This window comes from Gopherus flavomarginatus, chromosome 4 (assembly GCF_025201925.1).
Source record: "Gopherus flavomarginatus isolate rGopFla2 chromosome 4, rGopFla2.mat.asm, whole genome shotgun sequence".
NCBI lineage: Eukaryota > Metazoa > Chordata > Testudines > Testudinidae > Gopherus > Gopherus flavomarginatus.
Window position 1 is genome coordinate 95126773 of NC_066620.1, and position 19868 is coordinate 95146640.

A 19868-nucleotide genomic window follows, 5' to 3' on the forward strand; every position below is an offset into this window, starting at 1 on the left:
GCCATCGGATGCCAACCCCTGAACTAGGGAAATGGTGGAATTACAAGTGCCAGGACAGTGAAAGGGAATGGATAAAAGGAATGGGTTTTTAGAACAGATGAAAGGAATGAATTTTAGTCAGTTTAAAACTCTGTATTGTGTGTGTCTTTAGACAAGTCATTGATGTTAATTAGATAATCTTTTGAATCACAGAATATCGGGTTGGAAGAGACCTCAGGAGGTCATCTAGTCCAACCTCCTGCTCAAAGCAGGACCAATCCCCAGACAGATTTTTGCCCCAGATCCCTAAATGACTCCTTCAAGGATTGAACTCACAACCTGTGTTTAGAAGGCCAATGCTCAAACCACTGAGAGGAAGGCTTCACTAAAAATTCAATAGTGCTGTTCCCAGGTCCTTGATTTAAGGTGCAAGTGCCAATACAACTCCCAAAGACTCAGCAAGTCCTCCAACAAAAGCAGGGAAAGCCACCTTTTAGGCATTCTGTATACACCACAAGACAAAGGGTCATGAGCCCAGCTTTTAAGAAAAAAATCTTTTGTAGGTCACCGTATTCTTTCAGCTATGTGGATATATTTGTACTTGAAACACGCACAAGCTTACAATCAGATAGACAAGAAGACTGTTTTCTTTCCTGTATTTCAATCTTGTGGCAGGAACTTTCCAGTTAACAGGAGAACTAGTACAGGCAGACGTTGTTAATTCTCAATTTAAGAGGCCTATGTTAATATTTTTGGCAACAATATTTTGAATTGTCACCCTGTGCAGAAAAGCCAAAACAAATTTATTCAAGCTAGTCAGTAAGGCCAATCAATATCACCATCTGACTTATTTTAACTGGCTTCCATTTAATCTGGGTCCCAGCCCCTGGTCTCAAATCACAGTAACCTGGTTTGCTCTGTAAACCCACTGGCAACATGCATTTGGCAGGGTATCAAGGAGCTAGAGTTGCAAGAATGGATGGGTAAGCAGTGCTCCCCATAGGCAACAAGAGAAGAATAAGCTCAAAAAACAGGGCCATAAAAGAAGCTAGTGCTCAAAAACAAAATGTTACCCTTGTGTTGCCACAAAAAAATCAATACCACCCCATCCAAATAAAAATCTATACACTCATCTGAATCTCCCCACCACCAAAATTGGGCCATTTCAGACCAATCCAATTAATTCCAAAGTTGAGAGGCCCCCTTGGAGAACATCCTCCTGGGACTTCTCTACTGAATACCAAGGAAGTTTAGAGCCTCTACTGATTCAGCTGTGGCAGTCTCACAAGGAGAGAAGGGGGTCTCAGGCTCGCAGACACTAGACAACAGTGTCACAGCCAATACCTTCTACTATACCCAGAAGCCAAGAGGCAGCTAACGCAAATGCATAAGGGCAGCATTCAACAATAACCCTTGTTACACCAGTATGAGACAAAAGTTTTGTTTTTAAACAGATAAGTAAAAGTGAGACAGAGGGCAAATGATTTTCCCCAGGGACATGCAGCAGGTCACTGGAACAGTGGAATTAGAACTCAGTCCTTTGTTTGGGGCATCCCGTCCAATGCCATCAGACTGTGACACCAATAATATCAGCTTATTCTTAAAAACTAGGTAGTTGCCTCATCCTCCAGAACTTTTCATAACGTAAAGCGTGCCGATGCGGTTTTTTAAAAAAAAAAAAAATTAGAAATTTAAACTAAGGCAATGATTAACAGATTAAAAACCTAGTCTCTTCATGCCTGTCTACAAAAAAGATGCCACTTTCCAACTCTCTCTCTTTTGGTAATTCAATATATTGAAATATATACAATACTCATTATCATGTAACGCAGGGGGGGAGGGTGCGCACCTGCATGCATGCCAAATAATGAACAATGTTTTGTTCAGAAACACAAAAGGGAGCCCTTATAAATATATACATGAGATTTTCAGACAAAAGGTATCACCAGAAGTACCTGTCTTTGTCACGCAGTTTCAGCTGTTCTTGAGGACTGCCAACATCAAAAGCATGGCCTTCACTTAACAAGCATGCAGCACTACCTACAGGGCAACTTCTGGTTTCGCTACTTGAGCTTCCTGTTAAGAGAACACCAAATACATCACCCAAATTAAGTTTTTGTTGGAGCGCTAAGAAAAAGTATCATCTATGGCCAGATTAGGTACAATTTAGTTACATTAGACTGAAACAGCTTTCTTTCTAAATCCCTTTACAGCTCTTAAGTTTGAGGGAGGGTTTAAAAGTCTTGCACTAAAGTTTTCAAAAGTGTAGTTTGAATTCAAATGATTTTATTTTTGGCAAGCTAAAATTAGCAAAAAAAAGATTGAAGCATTTGAAGCCATGAAAGAGATAAAATGCACGCTTCCACTATTTCTAGCTGAAAAGTGGTCATCTAACTTAAAACAAAAAACCCTCTGACACTAGAAAAGTCCAGTTCTCATTCGAATAGCTTTTTCTTTCCACCACTGAGTCGTATTCTAGATGTGAAGAAAATCCAATTATGGAATTTTAAACAGTATATTCACCTAGCCTATTTTATAGGTTACTTCAAAGCAACTGGGGTTAGAACATTAGCTGTAGTTTCCACCCCCAAAGAACCACAGGGACGTGGTGCCTGCCACTTCCGGGAGCAGCACGGGGCCCGCGATGCTACAGGTGTGGTAATACCGCAAGCCAACAGTTTGCTCACCCCTGCTTTAGGCACATTATTTCAATCGGACTACTCATGCTTAAAGTTAAGTATAGTCAAGTGCTTGGCTGAACTGGAGCTCGCATTGAGCTATAATCACTAGCTATCACTCTGGCATAAGAAACATGAATCCCACTGGACAGATGACAGCAACAAGAGACCAACTATAACGGATACCTTTGTTGTCAGTCTCAGCACAGGAGCCTCAGATTGGACTGTACTATTTTAAGACAACCATTTTGCCATCCAAAATGACAATGTTCTTTAAATAGTTCAACAGTTCTGGAAGACTGCTCTAGGGAAGCTGCCTTCAAAGCCACATTTGAAATCAAAGATGGCTTAAAACAACAGAGTTATAAACTTCTAAAAGCAGGATTTAAACGGGAAATAAAACCAGGCAGCCTTTACTAGAGGCATTAGTAAGTACTGCCATAATTCATACAATTTAGACATATATACTGTACACAGAGGTTCAGACCTATGTCTCTACAGACGTTGATATACAAGGAATCCTCATCCGAGTCATCCACCAAGTAACCTCCTGAAGTCTTGATCAGTGGATTCAAGTCATGTTTCTTTAAATCATCAAAAACGTAGCATGGTACCTAGAAAGTTACACGTTAGTTAGTTCCATGTAAAGTTTATACCATGCTAGTTAGAGACATTATAGGACATGAAATACTTTTTCCAAAGACAACAACTGATTTTTATAAAATCTAGTAGTGGAAAGTTTTGCCCAGAAGTCAAAATAATTCCATAAAACACACTGGGCTCCCCACTGAAGGCAAAAACGTTGATAGTGTTGGCTACTGCACAAGCAACAGTGAAAACCCTCCACTGTAGTTTTGCTGTGCAGAGGTGCCAAAAGCAAAAGTCACAGGTACAAGTGCTGAAGAGTTACTTCAAATTCTCATCTTTGTTAACTAAAGCTATTAACAACGAATTTGTTCTAACAGGATAGTCATAATTTTTGAAAGGTGGATTTTCATTTCAAAAAAGTTGACAACGCTTTTTGTGAAGTATAAATTGCTACTTGTGCCAAAAGTTGTTATATTTTAAGACTGAACAATGGTTTTCCAACTGAAGGTACGCTGTAAAAAACCAAGAGTACTATCTGACCTACTATTCCATTCCTTCTAACTGAAGAGTGGAAAATTGGTGATGTCACTTTATGCATGCATGGTCTAGGACTATTACCTCTTTCTTGGCTTTAAATGAGCCTTTCTTGCAAGCAATAAAAGTCCTCCATTCGAAATAGTGCACACATTCAGTTGCAGTAACAAGTTCTGGGGTTCCCTATTTAAAAAACATCAGAAATCAATAGTTAGCTTTCAGTTTATAACTATAAAATAAAAAATAAAAGTCCAGAAGTCAGTACCAACAAAACTGAAGTGATTTTTTTTTTTTTTTTAAAAAGAGACAATCATCCAAATTCTCTCTTGACAATAAGAACGGCATGGATAGCACTCAGAAACGATGACCTACCCAATAAAAGAATGGCAAGTTTAGTGATTACTAAGGAAAACTGTTAGAAAGCACAGAGGCATACTGCCAAAAACCACACACCAGGAAAGCCCTAGATGTCCCTTCAGACAAGACATATACCACACTGTGTGCATGAGCCCTCAAAAGTAACACCTCATTTTCAGTGTGTACAATTTGTGCTACATTTTACAGGCCAAAACTAGGGACTTCATTTTCAGAAAGGCTGAGTACCCACAACTTCAGCTGAAGTCAGTAGGGACAGCAGGTGCTCAGCAATTGTGAAAAATCGGTCTCTGGTCCCCATGATTTATGTTTTAGCAAGACAAGGCATTTTTAATGCAGACTCCATATCTTAGCATCCATAGGTAAGTACTTTTGCCTGCCATTTATCCCACAAGCCAATTACCAATTAAGGCCAAAGAAACTAATCTCATCTCCAACCATATACCAACAAGGGATCTCTCTTGTAAAGGAAAAACTAGTTTTGATAGGCCTGGTTCAGATTCAAGCTTTTCATGCCCAGACACACAATCAGTTTAACAGTGCAATAACCATAACTTATTGTTAAGTCAGTCTAGTACTTTAAGGAGTGCTTAACAGACAGGGCTGGACAGCCCCGGAAACTAAATCTATTTACCTATGAATATCACAGGCAGAGCAAGCTTTCCATTTCCAGATGAAGGATAGAAAGGAAGTAGTAAAAGATCTCTAAGCCCTGCCTACATTAGTCCCCACCACACTCTAGTACATACACACATCCTTGTCAAGAAACGTTTTTTTTAAAAAGTTGTGCCAGCCAATATCAATAGAAGATAGTTTTGTTAAAGATGGAGACGAGTTGGTGGTGTCCTAATCATGCGAACTGTCTAACTAGTTCTAGCAAAGTTATGAGCCATAATGGCTCTTATAGTTTACAAATAAGTTTGTAGAAGATTTTCTCATCACTAGGAAACTAATGTAGAAAGGGCAAAAGGATCTCTGAGCTTCCGTCTGCACCCTCTCCCTTCAAATTTGTCACAGGTGGAGTGTGAAACTTTTAAAAAAATCTTTGATGTACTGGCACTTCACATAATGATTTAAGTTACCCTGCTTTCCAAAAAGGTGTGTAATAATATCATCATTGCCAACGGCATCACTTCCTGAAGTATTTGTGTCCCAGGTATAAGTATTTACAGAACTCCAAGCTCTGATCGCTTCAGCTAGTAAGAGTTTGGGAGGTGAGAGTCTGCAGACCTCAAGTATCAGAAACTAAAACCTTTCAGACTAGAAATTTACATTTGTACTGAAGTTTTAAAAACCTGCATGAAGCTGTCCCAAAGAGGGATTAGTCAGAGGCCTAGGTTTGTTTTCTGACCAATGCACTATTTCTGATTTCTAGCAATTATCAGAAGACACAACATTAAAATAAAAGGACTTTACAAACCTAAACACTGGTTTGAAAGACATATCAGCTCATAAGAATAGAAGTCGGTCACATTCTATTCTATTAGATCTATTTAAGTCCACAGTTTACTCAAGCTGACAGTTAAATAAGAGCTTTCAGGTGCTCTATACACTGCTGACTTTTATACATGTATTTTATTACACAATGTGAAAATACTATACTGAAATCCATTTGAAAGCATTAAAGAACCAGAAAAAAGTCATTGACTAGACCTAGCAAAACACATGACTCAAGATAGCTGTTCGTTTAATATCATCACCACACACGGCTTTCATGTCCCACTATCTGACATCAATACGTATTCTTGGGAGCGTATGGGCTGTCACGGGAGTGTCAAAGAACTGGTGCAATCACATCTGCAGTGTCACAAACTGAGATATTTCAGATTTCTCCAAAAAGCAGGTTTAGAAAAATCACAAGCCTTGCTGACTAAATGGGAGTTAGAGACTAGGTGGTGAGAGAAGCTTTTGAGCTTACAGAGTTCTTCTTAGGTCACTGGAAGTTACTTACACAAAGGCCAAAAGGAAACAAATGGCAGACTAACCAGAGTCTTCCCACAAAGGAAGTTAATGTTGCTTTGCACAACATGTTGGGCGCCTTGCTGCAAACAGGGTTTTGTAGTGTTGAACTCAAGAAGTGATTTAGAACTTCTTTTCAAAGATGAGTCACCTAAACAAGGAGATAAGAGCTGCAATAAATACAGTATTTTAAAAAAAAAACCCAAACTATTTGGTACATTTGTTTTTAAGCTTACGTACTACGCAAGACAACAAACAAATCCATTTAGTGGCAATTTTAACACAAAGTAATAAATTAAGTCATTAAGACAGACCCAGAGTCAAAACTTTTGAAAGTGCTTAAGTGACTAATAAACTTAGATCTCTTTTTCAAGAGCAACTTAGGCACTTTTGAAAGTTTTACCCTCATGCTTTTCAAACTGAAATTCATCCTCGTTTTTCCGGCTGGAGCAATTGTGAGTAGTATTTATTAATGCAATATTGCTGCAGTGTATTCAGTCTGTTTAAAGGCAGTATGCATTCTGATTAGGAGCGTTCTTTTGTTATACACCTACAACCTTTTGGCCAAGAATTGTACTTACAGTTGATCAGTGCTAAACCATCTTATTAGTTAGCCATCCTCCCTTCTCCCTATCACCATCCCCTTGTTTGCATTTTAGACCATAGGCTCTTTCAGGAAAGGACTGTTATTTACTCTGTTTGTACAGGTGTCCAGCACAAGGAAACCGTGGCTTAACCGAGACCTCTAGGCACTGCATCAGTATAACTTAGCACCCCACTACCAGCCAAGACCCAGATCCTCAAAGGTATTTGGGAGTTAGGCACTTCAATACCTTTGAAGATCCGGGCTCAAGTGCCTATAATGAATGTGCATGGGGACATGCCATCAGAAGGTGGGCGGGTGGGGGAGGGGGGAATTTATCAATAATCCAGTCCATCTGTCCATGCAGCTTTGCTCAAGATGCTAATTTTAAAGCACCTCATGTGCCTGAGCTTCCATCATGCCTCTTGGGAGACTACTCCAGAGTCTTCTCTCCCTGCAGCTACTTTCTGATATTAAGTCTAAACTCACCCTCTTAATTTTACTCTAACATCTCAGGTTATGCTTCTGTACCACCAATAAATAATTCTTCTCCTCCTTTGATGTTTGCACCCCTCAAATATTTTAACATTTACATTTCTCCTCCCCCTAAGCAGCTGCTTAAGAGAGCTTGGCTCATTCCCCATATCAATCTGTGCCCCACATGACCACATTTGCAGTCCTTAAACCAGCCCCCAGGATGTGTTAGCATGGCAATGCCATGTTCAAAACTGAACATGATGCTCCACATGCAGATGCACCACAGCCACACAGAAAGGCCTCTCCTGCTACACCATGCCTCAGTGGTTGCAAAAAGGGCCAATGCATAAGTGTCATACAGCAATCCTAGCTAACTGGTTGTCCACCTCAAGGTCTTTCAGCCTTACAGCCTCCAGAGTTTCTCCCATCCACTGAGTGTGGACATCTTGGATTATTTTCCCCATAGAGTCTATTAACATGAGTTTTCCTCCCTCAAGCTGCATCTCATTTTGTTATTTTCTGTCCACATTTCTAATCCAAGTTCTTTTGTATTATTTCTCCAACCAAAGCACTGTTTGCAATTCAGCCCAGTATGAAAGATTTATTCACTATGTTCTTTGCTCTCCTCTTCCAGATTAAGGATGATATTAACATCTGACCCAACACAGATCCACGCCATACCCCACTAGACACCTCTTCATTAGCTGTCTACACAATTGTTTATCATTACTCCTCAATTATCTTGAGGCCAGTTTTCAGTCCACACAAATGTCCTGACGCAGACCTATTTTAATATTTGTTAATTTTAAGAAAAGAATAAAATGTTACACTAAAATCCACATCTGCTACACTGACTGCATATCCTCCTGCTCCCGTCCAACACTAGTTTTGTACAGCTAGGAAACAAAGCCTGCCTAGCACAATTTTATAACACTGGAGCAAGTGCTCTTTAAATGCCAGCATGATACTTCCTCTTCCATTTTCATTTCCCTCTGCTTCTAGGCCCTGTCAGAACTAGGAAAACAGGTGATGTTTGAACACATGCCAGTCAATGATTTTTCATCTCAGAGATGTAGTCCGATACCTTTAAAAACAGGCTACATGGTTGTGGTTCAAGTTAGCTAGGCTTCCCCTAACGTATTTCCCCTACTCCAGACATACCTGTGGGCAAGCAGTGAGGACACTCAAATAGGAATGTATTTTGGGAGCAAGGGGAACCTTCTGAATGTTTGTAGATGACTTGGACAAGATGGAGAAAGAGAAAAGAGGGTTAATATTGATCAAGGGAACCGTGACACTACAGGAACACCAGGTATCAGAATTTGAGACAGTGTTCACCGCCAATGCTCTCCCCTACTCCCCTCTGCGAAATCCTAGTGCCAGCAGGAAGGCATTACCACCAGGCTTGCTAAAATTCTGCTCTTTTGTCCAGGCCTGCAGATAAGCTGGAATGGGTGGAATTTGTGATGCACATCCCAGCAAGCTCTATTATGGTGAGCTGTACAGTCAGCCCACTTGACAACTCTGAAGAGGAAACCTACGTTAGTTACAAACCTTACAGATGGAAAGTAATGGGTGTGTGAGTCACAATGGAAACTTACCAGCTAACACATTACAGTCACTCTATTTCAGGGCCTCTCTTTTCCTTACTTCTATTACAAGAAGAGCTAAACGTTTATGCTAATTTAACTACAGGGACAAATTTTAGGACATTAATGCCCTAAAAGCTATTCAGAGAACCCACATACTGTGGTGAGGAGCGACCTACAGAAGCACTCAATCACTTGTAACCTGCTAGAGGCAGGGTTACAATGCACAGTTACGGTTGATATGAGAGGAAAGCCAACAAAAATAAAGTGACCGGATACACAGAATGACCGTCACTCCAATTTAGAAGTAACTCTACTTCTATAACCATTTCTATTACTGCCGCTGTAGTTTCCTCAGCTGACATACTGCATATACAGCTTGAGTTCTTGGACAGAATGCCAGCTCTGGATGAGTTAGCATGTGCTACACAATGAGGCAGGCACAGCAACACCCTTTTTATTAAGGCCATATACAGGTTTTGTTTAAGACGTGCAATTTCTACACAATTCTGCAACGTTACAGATGTGCTGGAGAGCACATGAAAACTTGGTCAAGTTTGTTGAGAATGCTCGGTTTTCTTCATAATAAGAATCACATTTTTATTCAGTGCTTGGAAAAAACCTTCTCACACATGCAGTAAGAAGCTTTCATGATTGAATGCCAGCAATGGTTGAGATCCATTTCTAAGTTTTTTTCTCCTTCACTGCCTGATGCTGTGCTATTACATACAACGGTGCAAAGCGACAGAAGTCAGAAAAAGCACCTTTTCACACTCACTCCTCAAAAAAACACTATGAGCTGGGCATGGCAGCACAGAATTACACCCAAACATTCTAATCCTCACTGAGAAGAGAACAGAAGTACTTGTGACTAACAAATTTATTTCAGCATGACCTTTCGTGGGCTACAGCTCACTTCTTCAGATGCATAGAGTGGACACACAGACAGAAGATATTTATACATACAGAGAAATGAAAAGGTGGAAGTACCCATACCAACTGTAAGAATCCAATCAATTGAGATGAGCTATCAGTAGGAGGAAAACACCCTTTGAAGTGATAATCGAGATGACCCATAGAAGATGTGAGGAGAACTTAACATGGGGAAATAGATTCAATTAGTATAATGACCCAACCATTCCCAGTCTGTTTAAATTTAAGCTAATTGTATCTAATTTGCATATTAATTCGAGTTCAGCAGTCTCTTTGGAGTCTGTTTTTGAAGTTTCTTTGTTGCAAAATTGCCACCTTCAAGTCTGTCACTGAGTGGCTAGAGTGGTTGAAGTGTTCTCCCACTGGTTTTCGAATGTTATGATTCCTGATGTCAGATTTGTGTCCATTTATTCTTTTGCGTAGAGACTGTCCGGTTTGGCCAATGTACATGGCAGAGGGGCATTGCTGGCACATATCACATTGGCAGATGTGCAGGTGAACGAGCCCCTGATAGCGTGGCTGATGTGACTGGGTCCTATGATGGTGTCACTTGACTAGATATGTGGACAGAGCTGGCATTGGGCTTTGTTGCAAGGAGAGATTTCTCAAAGCAGATGCCAATGCCGTGAAGCGCATTTCAGGTCTCTTTACGAGGAAACTCGGGAGGTGCTGAAGGCAGGTTTGGAGAACATGTCCGAGATGCCATTACTTACCCTGAGCATGCGAAGTGGAAGACTGACTACCATGCTGTTTATGCATTGAAGCGCCAGGGTCATACTCTGTACGGATTTGGAGGCTAACCTATGCCAGTAATTCTCTCTACTCATATCTGCAGACATGTATCAGAGGGGTAGCCGTGTTAGTCTGGATGTGTAAAAGCAGCAAAGAATCCTGTGGCACCTTATAGACTAAGGGACGTTTTGGAGCATGAGCTTTTGTGGGTGAATACCCACTTCGTCGGATGCATGTAGTGGAAATTTCATGGGGCAGGTATATATATGCAAGCAAGAAGCAAGCTAGAGATAACGAGGTTAGTTCAGTCAGGGAGGATGAGGTCCTGTTCTAGCAGTTGAGGTGTGAAAACCAAGGGAGGAGAAACTGGTTTTGTAGTTGGCAAGCCATTCACACAGTCTTTGTTTAATCCTGAGCTGATGGTGTCAAATTTGCAGATGATGAACTGAAGCTCAGCAGTTTCTCTTTGAAGTCTGGTCCTGAAGTTTTTTTGCTGCAGTATAGCCACCTTAAGATCTGCTATTGTGTGGCCAGGGAGGCTGAAGTGTTCTCCTACAGGTTTTTATATATTGCCATTCCTAATATCCGATTTGTGTCCATTTATCCTTTTCCGCAGAGACTGTCTAGTTTGGCCACTGTACATAGCAGAGGGGCATTGCTGGCATATATTACATTGGTGGACATGCAGGTGAATGAACCAGTGATGGTGTGGCTAATCTGGTTAGGTCCTGTGATGGTGTCACTGGCGTAGATATGTGGGCAGAGCTGGCATTGAGGTTTGTTGCATGGATTCGTTCCTGAGCTAGAGTTACTATGGTGCAGTTATGGTGAGAATATGCTTCAGGTTGGCAGGTTGTCTGTGGGCAGGGACTGGCCTACCACCCAAGGCCTGTGAAAGTGTGGGATCGTTGTCCAGGATGGGTTGTAGGTCCCTGATGACGCGTTGGAGGGGTTTTAGCTGGGGACTGTATGTGATGGCCAGTGGAGTCTTGTTGGTTTCTTTCTTGGGTTTGTCTTGCAGTAGGAGGCTTCTGGGTACATGTCTGGCTCTGTTGATCTGTTTCCTTATTTTCTCGTGCGGGTATTGTAGTTTTGAGAATGCTTGGTGGAGATTTTGTAGGTGTTGGTCTCTGTCTGAGGGGTTAGAGCAGATGCGGTTGTACCTCAGTGCTTGGCTGTAGACAATGGATCGCGTGGTGTGCCCGGGATGGAAGCTGGAGGCATGAAGGTAGGCATAGCGGTCGGTAGGTTTTCGGTATAGGGTGGTGTTAATGTGACCATCACTTATTTGCACCGTGGTGTCAAGAAAGTGGACCTCCCGTGTAGATTGGTCCAGGCGGAAGCTGTTGAAACCGTGGTGGAATTTTTCCAGAGAGTCTCCTTCCCATGGGTCCAGATGAAGATGTCATCAATGTAGAGTAGGTAGAGAAGGGGAGTGAGTGGACGAGAGCCGAGGAAGCGTTGTTCCAGGTCAGCCATAAAACGTTGGTATATTGTGGGGCCATGCGGGTGGCCATAGCGGTGCCACTGATCTGGAGATATATAGTCATCAAATTTGAAATAGTTGTGTGTGAGGATAAAGGCACAGAGCTCAGCAACCAGTTGCGCTGTGGCATCATCAGGGATAGTGTTCCTGACAGCTTGTATTCCATCTGTGTGTGGGATGTTTGTGTAGAGAGCCTCTACATCCATGGTGGCTAGGATGGTGTTTTCTGGAAGGTCACCAATGCATTGTAGTTTCCTCAGGAAATCAGTGGTGTCACGGAGATAGCTGGGAGTGCTGATGGCATAGGGTCTGAGTAGAAAGTCCACATATCCAGACAGTCCTTCAGTGAGAGTGCCAATGCCCAAGATGGTGGGGCGTCCAGGATTTCCGGGTTTGTGGATCTTGGGTAGTAGATAGAATAGCCCTGGTTGGGGCTCTAAGGGTATGTTGATTTGTTCCGGTGTTAGTGTAGGGAGTGTCCTGAGTAGATGGTGCAGTTTCTTAGTGTATTCCTCAGTGGGATCTGAGGGAAGTGGCCTGCAGAGTTTGGTATTGGAGAGTTGTCTGGTAGCCTCCCTTTGGTAGTCAGACCTGTTCATGACGACAACCAGCACCTCCTTTATCAGCCTCTTTGATTATAATGTCAGGGTGGTTTCTGAGGCTGTGGATGGCATTGCGTTCTGCACGACTTAGGTTATGACGCAAGCGATGTTTTTCCACAATTTTTGCGTGTGCACATCGGCAGGAGCATTCAAAGTTTAGGTCCAGACTGTCATTTCAACCCTCAGGAGGAGTCCATGTGGAGTTGTTCTTCTTGTGCTGTTGGTGGGAGGGTAATTGTGTATCAGTGCGCTGTTCAGCATTGTCCTGAAAGTATTCTTTGAGTCAGAGATGGCAAAAGTAGGCTTCCAGATAGCTGCAGAACTGTATCATGTTGGTGGGGGTGGCAGGGCAGAAAGAGTCCCTGAGATAGCCCAGAAGAAAAACTCTGTCCTGAGCGTGTGATTGGATAAATTGACGATATTGCTGGGTGGGTTGGGGTACCACAGCTGTGGCCCCATGTACCAAAAGTGAAGTCAGAAAGAAAGGATAGTGTAGCAAGACAAGGCATAAACAAATAAACTAATACAGTTTGAAAGGAAAAAAAGTTATATATATTTCATTCTTTTGACTTGCTAGTGAGATGTGGCAGTACAGTATTTCTTTACCCTGGTTACTATACCTACTTCTCAAGCTAACAGTTGTCAGATAAAGTTTCACAACCTCCTTATATGTTTGTTTTCACTTAAATCCCAAAATGGGTTTGGATGCAAATTCATTTTAATTCAGGAATATAGGCTTGTACACACTAGCGCTTACTTCAGCATAAAATTGATGTCACTACAGGGCGTGGAAAAGCCATCACCCTGCATGACATAAGTTACACCAATTTAAGCATCAATGTGGATAGTGCTAAGTCAGCAGGAAAAGCTACCGCCGCTTGGGGAGGTGGAGTAATGACGCTTGCTGATGCAAGAGACCTCTGTCAGCATGCGGCATCTGCACTAGCAGCACTACAGAGGTGCAGCTACACCACTGTGGCAATTCTAGTGTAGACTAGCCCTAAATATATAGATTAAACCAATTTTCCTCAAGAAGTCAACTATATGCTAGAGCAGTGGTCCTCACCCTTTTTGTAAATGTTTACAGCAGGGGCAGTCAGACGCAGGCCAAATCCAGAATGCCAGATGCTTTCGAATGGACCCTGACACCCCCCACTCTGCCCACCCCAGAGTCTGGACCTTGACTAAGACATTTGGATTTTGACAAAAAAAAAAAAAAATAATGATAATAATGGCCTACCCCTGGTTTATGGCCTGCTGAGACACAGTAAATAGTCTAGGGGTGGAGGTTCTGGGGAAGAGCCATAATTAGGTATTTTAGCAGTTGGGATGAGCAAACATATTTGTACCCCTACCAGAGGTAATGTGTCTGGGGGGGGGAAAATGTGGGGTAATGTCCACACACACACAGATTATTTTGGTTGCACTCCCCTGACTCTGACAGGCTGGATGGCCTGCTGAGATGAATCAAGAGGTGGCACTCCCTCTCGAGCCCTGCTGTCCCAAGCCACCCCCATACTTTGCACCCTGGGCAGCCACCCTTCTCACCCTGCCTTGGTACAGCCCTGCCCTAAGGTTGTTTCGGTCGGATCCTGCCAGGCATTCACCCCATGGTAGCGGCTCCTGTGTTGTGGGGCTGGCTGGGCTGGGTCTGGCTCTCTGCTTAGGACATAGCTACCTCTGGGGTTGCAGCACCTGTCAGGTTTGCCCCACCCCCTTTATCGGGCCAAATTTGTGGGCGTGGAGTTGTGACCTGGCTCATGAGACTGCAGTGCCATTTACTCAAATTTGGCCTACCCAGACTCCAGTCATCAGGATGGTGGAGCCAAACCTGAGTGGTGCTGGGACCCCAGAGGTTACAGTGCCTGGAGCAGGGAGCCCAACCAGCACTGTGGGACAGGAGCTGCCACACAACCCTTAAACATTCTGGTGACCCAGTTTTGGGACCCAACCCACAGGTTGAGAAATCCTGTGCTAGAGTTAGTGTCTTGTATTTCCTTCTTGTGCGCCATTTCCCAAGAGCCTATACATAATACAGAAGTTAACATCTTTAGTAGCTTTCCCTCAGCTTAAAACCTTGGCACAACTCCACATCAGTTTATATCATCGCCAAGTGCCTCCTATGCACCTTCCTTTTCCTCGCACTGCAAAATTCAGTCAGTCAACTTTATCCACAATTAAGGGCAGGCGGGGGGGGGGAAGATCACATACATGCCTTGAACAGGATCCTCATCAGTGGACACAAACTCCTCCTCCCCCTTCCCCCCCCCCCCCCCCCCCATCTACTCAAAAGAAGACCCAAATTTCTCCCTAGGTTCATATATGCATCTCCTCTAGAAGAACAGAGGCCTATTAGGGTCTCATTAAACTGTGCTGTGCATAGCTCATGCCCTTAGAGTAGCAGCCTTCCAGGACAGGCACCTACTTTATTCAGATAAATTGTACCCCTCTACTGTATACTTAGCGCAATGTAGTAGACTAGTTATGCCTACATATTGATACAAAACATGCCCAATATCCCATTGCACATTTTTCCTTTTACATTCTGTAGAAGAAACTCCAGTTTAATATTAATATTCTGCTTGAAACCCACCATGAAAGAGAAGTTCAGAATTAAGGCTGAAACTGTGTCTTCAATCCTACTGCACCTGGCTAGCACTGAACAGCCCCGGTGCTCAAACAATGCACACACAGAGCGTGTTTGAGCACTCAGGTCAAGCAGGCCACGTTATGATGAAGTTTCAGCCTTACCTGATTTCTTCCTTTTTATTCACTGAAAGCCTACAGACTTCTAATGCTACTCCAACTAATTTGTATGTTACTGCTGAATGTGTAAGCATATGGTGCTCACAAAACCAAGAGTAAAGTTTTCAAGGTTTTGAAATTCAAGGATTGTATATTCAACCTATACTTTGCAAGCATCTGATCAAAGTCAAATTAAAACCACGCAATACATTAAAAAAATGATTTACTGAAATTAGAATCCACAGATAGACCTAGTCCTGGGCCTGTGCAATAGAGACGATAGCTATCAATTAACTGAAAGGAATAATTTGCTTTCAAAGCTCTGTGTATCTATTCTAACTAAACACTGTCCAAGTGATTTGATGAACACTATACAAAGCTTCTCATTTTGCAGAACTTGTGTAGCAGAATTCTGGTTCTGATTCAACAGTGTACTTAAACCATAAAAGTAACTTTAAGCATGTGAGTATTCCTGCTGAAATGGGCCTACTCACAAGCTTAAAGATAGGCACATGGTTTAAACACCTTGATGAATCACATTTTTACTTAAGCCCCATTTAACCCAACTAGGAGTGGGGTTCAGACACCCAATGAAACAAAATCTGTATTTTGTTTCCAAACACTTATAGGCACCGTTTGTTTTTAAAAAAGTCATAGTAGAGGCAAAATAACTTGTTAGCTTGACATTTTTCTTAACATTCTGTTAAGAGTCACAAGTAGTCAGGAAATTCAGAAGTTCAAGTTCCTTTACTCAACCACATTGCACATCCTCTGTTTTTTATTGCATGCCTTTGACAATTATCTTAAGCCACACAATAAAAGAGGAATAAGAGTATTAGCCATATGGAACTTGGTCAAGTTAGCACTGACAATGAAACCTTTGCTTCTACATTCCTAGGATTTTTAACTAGGCAACCTTAATTTTGCATATGGAGGGTTTAACTGCATTACCTGAATTACAAAATTTACACCTTAGTCATAAAGTGATGTTTTAAAAGATATAGTTCAGAATCACAGAACAAGGCTTTAAGAGGGAATTTTTAATTGGTTCAACTTGTGTAATTTCTTTACCCAGCTAACATCAAGTCAATGAAAAAGACATTTGAAGCTTTGCATCAAGTGGGATATTAATGTCATTTGTCAAGATCCAGATGGTATCCTTCCTAAACCCTTTATAAGAAGTTAAATGCTTGTTAGACTTTTAGTAGTTATGTCTCTAGAACCTGGGCTTCACCAGTAGGAATATAAAATGGACTTGAGAGTCCCTGCCCTTTAACAAATTCTGCACAGCAGTCTTACTACTAAAAAGCAATTCTTCATTGTAAGAGGGAAAGGTGTTAGAACTGAGGGTCAGACACTGCCCATTTTTGAGATCCTCTCTCAAGTGTGAAATTTTGACACATCTGTAGGACAAGTTTATCTGGCCTGCTGCCTGGGCTTTATACAAAATTCAGTTTGTTATCAGATTACATGGGATATTACAGTTATATAAAGTGTTCAGATAAAGCAGATCTGAATCTGTATGGAGTCAAAAAATTATTGTATTCCTTGACTACTGGCAATTTACAGTAAGCGATGTACAAGCCGCCATTCCAGAGAACTGGACATTTCAGATGGTGTTTGCATTTTATGCACAGACACAAAATCATGAATTAAGGCCTAGAATTTCCATCTGAAAGCCAGATCCTTTATGGTAGGACAAGTTGGTCACTTAAAAAAAGGCTCACCACTAAACACTTTTGAAAATGTAAGTGTGTTTGCAGTTTATATATTCTCCCCTATCCCATGGAGATTAAATCTTGAATCTAACTGAGCTCTCTGGTCCAGCAGGCCAAGCCCAACAATTGTTCTACTGAAGATTTATCACTTCTTCTAGAACCCTTCCATGCACTGAAGCAGGCAGGCTACATGTAGCCTAAATTTAGACACAAGTTTCACAGTTACTAAGTGGTCTGAAAAGATGCATCAATTTTTTTTTTTATGCTGGATATTCTTTATCTTATTTTAAAGATCTTGTATGTAATTATTTGTAGCACATTTTTCCAAGTCTGTGTCATCAGTTAAAGAACTAAAACCCTGAAGAAAAGGAGTAGACACTGAACTCTTGAGAACAGAGTGGTCAGAAGCACACAGTTCTGCTTTGGTTTTTACAGGTGCAGATAGCAGATCTAAGCATGAACTGCCAAGGCCCAAATATGGGACTTTATTAACTTTAGGTTTTATAAAACCACCATCCATCCCAGCTTTCTGATCACCCTCAACAGTTTTTAAAAGGGACACACACACTGCACCAAACAGATCTGTCAGTTTCCCAAGATCAAATCAAATGCACGGTGGTGAAAAATATAAATGAGAAATAATCAAACCACCATCACTACCCAATGTGCAACAAAGAACCAAATAAGGGAGCCAAGGGAGGGAGGGATTACTGTGGGACTACTACTTCACAGTAAATAATTTTCAGCAATAGAAGTAGTGAGGAGACACCATGTTTGCGTGGGACATAGGTAACTATGGGCCTATAATAACGGACATTTCTCCAGTGAGGTATTTTTGATAGATCTAATCCAAGCATTAGTTTTCTACATAAAAACCACACTTCAAACAAGCATGTATGCAACGTACGTTGTGCTATAAGTAGATATACTAACAACTACAGTGTAATACATACTGTTACTACTCCTGTTTAGAGGATTTTAAGAGGACTACGATTGGATTTCAATTTTTTTTATATTATATTATAGAGAGAGAGCACAAAAGGAATTTTAGAAAAAAAGTTCTATGACCTGTATCATACAGGAGGACAGGCTAGATGATGACAGGGATCCTTTCTGACCTTGGAAGCTATGAGTAGCTGCTACAGACTTTTGTAAACTGGGTAAAAATTAACCAGCACAAGAAAAACAATTTAGTAGGCGGGTTAGAAATCAGATTAAAATTTTATCCTGTAATTTAAGAAACGTTATGGCTAACATACATTAGGAAACCTGGAGAGAAGCTACAGCACACATGCCAGAAGTTCTCTATATTTTGGAACATTGACACAGTAAGAAACAAAACATTAACTTACCTACTGACAGATAGACCTTTTTATTCAGGTCATATGCACAGATTGCACTTGATCCATCACAGTCTTCAATGCCACCACAGGGATTTATTTTATAACGCACATGTTTATCTACATCAATTGCTTCCCATGTATAACTGAAAGAAAAACAAAAAGGTAGCCTGTAAGTTAATACATACCTTCACAACCATTTACTCAAGCCCAAAAACCCATCCATGAAATATCAGATCTAACCAACGCTAAGCAGAAAATAATGCCACAATCTCTGTAACATTGGAATCCCAATTCTGAAGTTTCTCTCTGATGCAGTACAATAATTCCTTCATGTTATTTAGGTGGATGGGCTGGGGGAGGGGGGAAAAACACACACACACACACACGGGAAGAAATTTAGCCACTTTATCACTGACTGAATATGTTTCCAACTCAGCAGCTGTCTTCGTGATAACAGAGTCCCACCTGTACAGAGCTCTTATGAATATTCCTTTAAAAATCTGGCCACTCAATACTATGGAGGTGTTGACAGAGAATTCAAATGTGACCCAGAAAAATGACAGGTTTCAGAGTAGCAGATGTGTTAGTCTGTATCTGCAAAGAGAACAGGAGTACTTGTGGCACCTTAGAGACCAACAAATGTATTTGAGCACGAGCTTTCGTGGGCTACAGCCCACTGCTCAGATAAATTGGTTAGTCTCTAAGGTGCTACAAGTACTCCTGTTCTTTTTGAGAAAAATGACAGGGGCTTGAGAGAGATGCTTCTGAAGGAAAGACTGAGTACTAATACGTATGGTTAGACCAAAAGAACAACTGAAAGAGGCACAGAGTTTCAGACTCATCTTTAAAGTAAGTAAATACAGTGAATGGAGAGCCATTTAGCTAAGTACAATGGAGGGATGCTATAAAAAAAAAATGAAGTAAAATTAGAGGGACAATGTAAACAGAACGACAAAAATTTTCCCTAGAGATGTCAGTTTGTGGCTTCATCAGCCAAGAAAAATGGAGGCACTTTCTTCACTTGGGGCTTTTAAATTTAGAGTGGACAAAACACTAAGATAAACATTCAAAAGAATGGCCAGCACCTGAAGATTGACCTGTCACAGATATTTCTAATGCATGATCATGGTGGTATTAAAGCACTTGTGTGACCTATTAGCTCTTTCCCACACTTACCCCCTTTTCCAGTTTCTACAGTTTTACAATTCCAGTATTGTTTGAGACATTTATCCAACAGCTATCAGATCTACCAATGAAATTCAGGGTCAATGCCACAAGAAGCCCAGCAACCTGGTCCAGCTACTGGGATTTCGCCAGGGTACAATCCAAGGACTCTGCTTGAGGGCCTTATCTTCTGTACCAATCTCTAGCTGGCAGGAGTTTTGATCATTTGAAGCCATCATCATTCCCCATCCCACAAAACAGCTAGAACGCAAAGATGCTCTCCTGGTCCATACTGCAGGCTGACTGTTGATACCAGGAAGAGAGAAAAAAGGAGCAGTTCTGCTACTCTGTCCCACTCTCAGGCTCGTTTGAGTCATTTTTGT

General features: G+C 41.5%; 1 protein-coding gene across 2 annotated transcripts in view; it reads right to left on the reverse strand.

Annotated features, from left to right (window-relative positions):
* Nucleotides 1-19868, reverse strand: part of IGF2R (insulin like growth factor 2 receptor) — a 91228-nt gene that overhangs the window by 63161 nt on the left and 8199 nt on the right. For both annotated transcript variants that reach the window (XM_050948984.1, XM_050948983.1), the window contains exons 2-6: nt 18331-18464; nt 6140-6264; nt 3864-3962; nt 3145-3271; nt 1935-2055 (exon numbers count right to left, since the gene is read on the reverse strand). In XM_050948984.1, coding sequence (XP_050804941.1) covers nt 1935-2055; nt 3145-3271; nt 3864-3962; nt 6140-6264; nt 18331-18464 — 606 coding nt within the window. The remainder of the gene's footprint in view (nt 1-1934; nt 2056-3144; nt 3272-3863; nt 3963-6139; nt 6265-18330; nt 18465-19868) is intronic.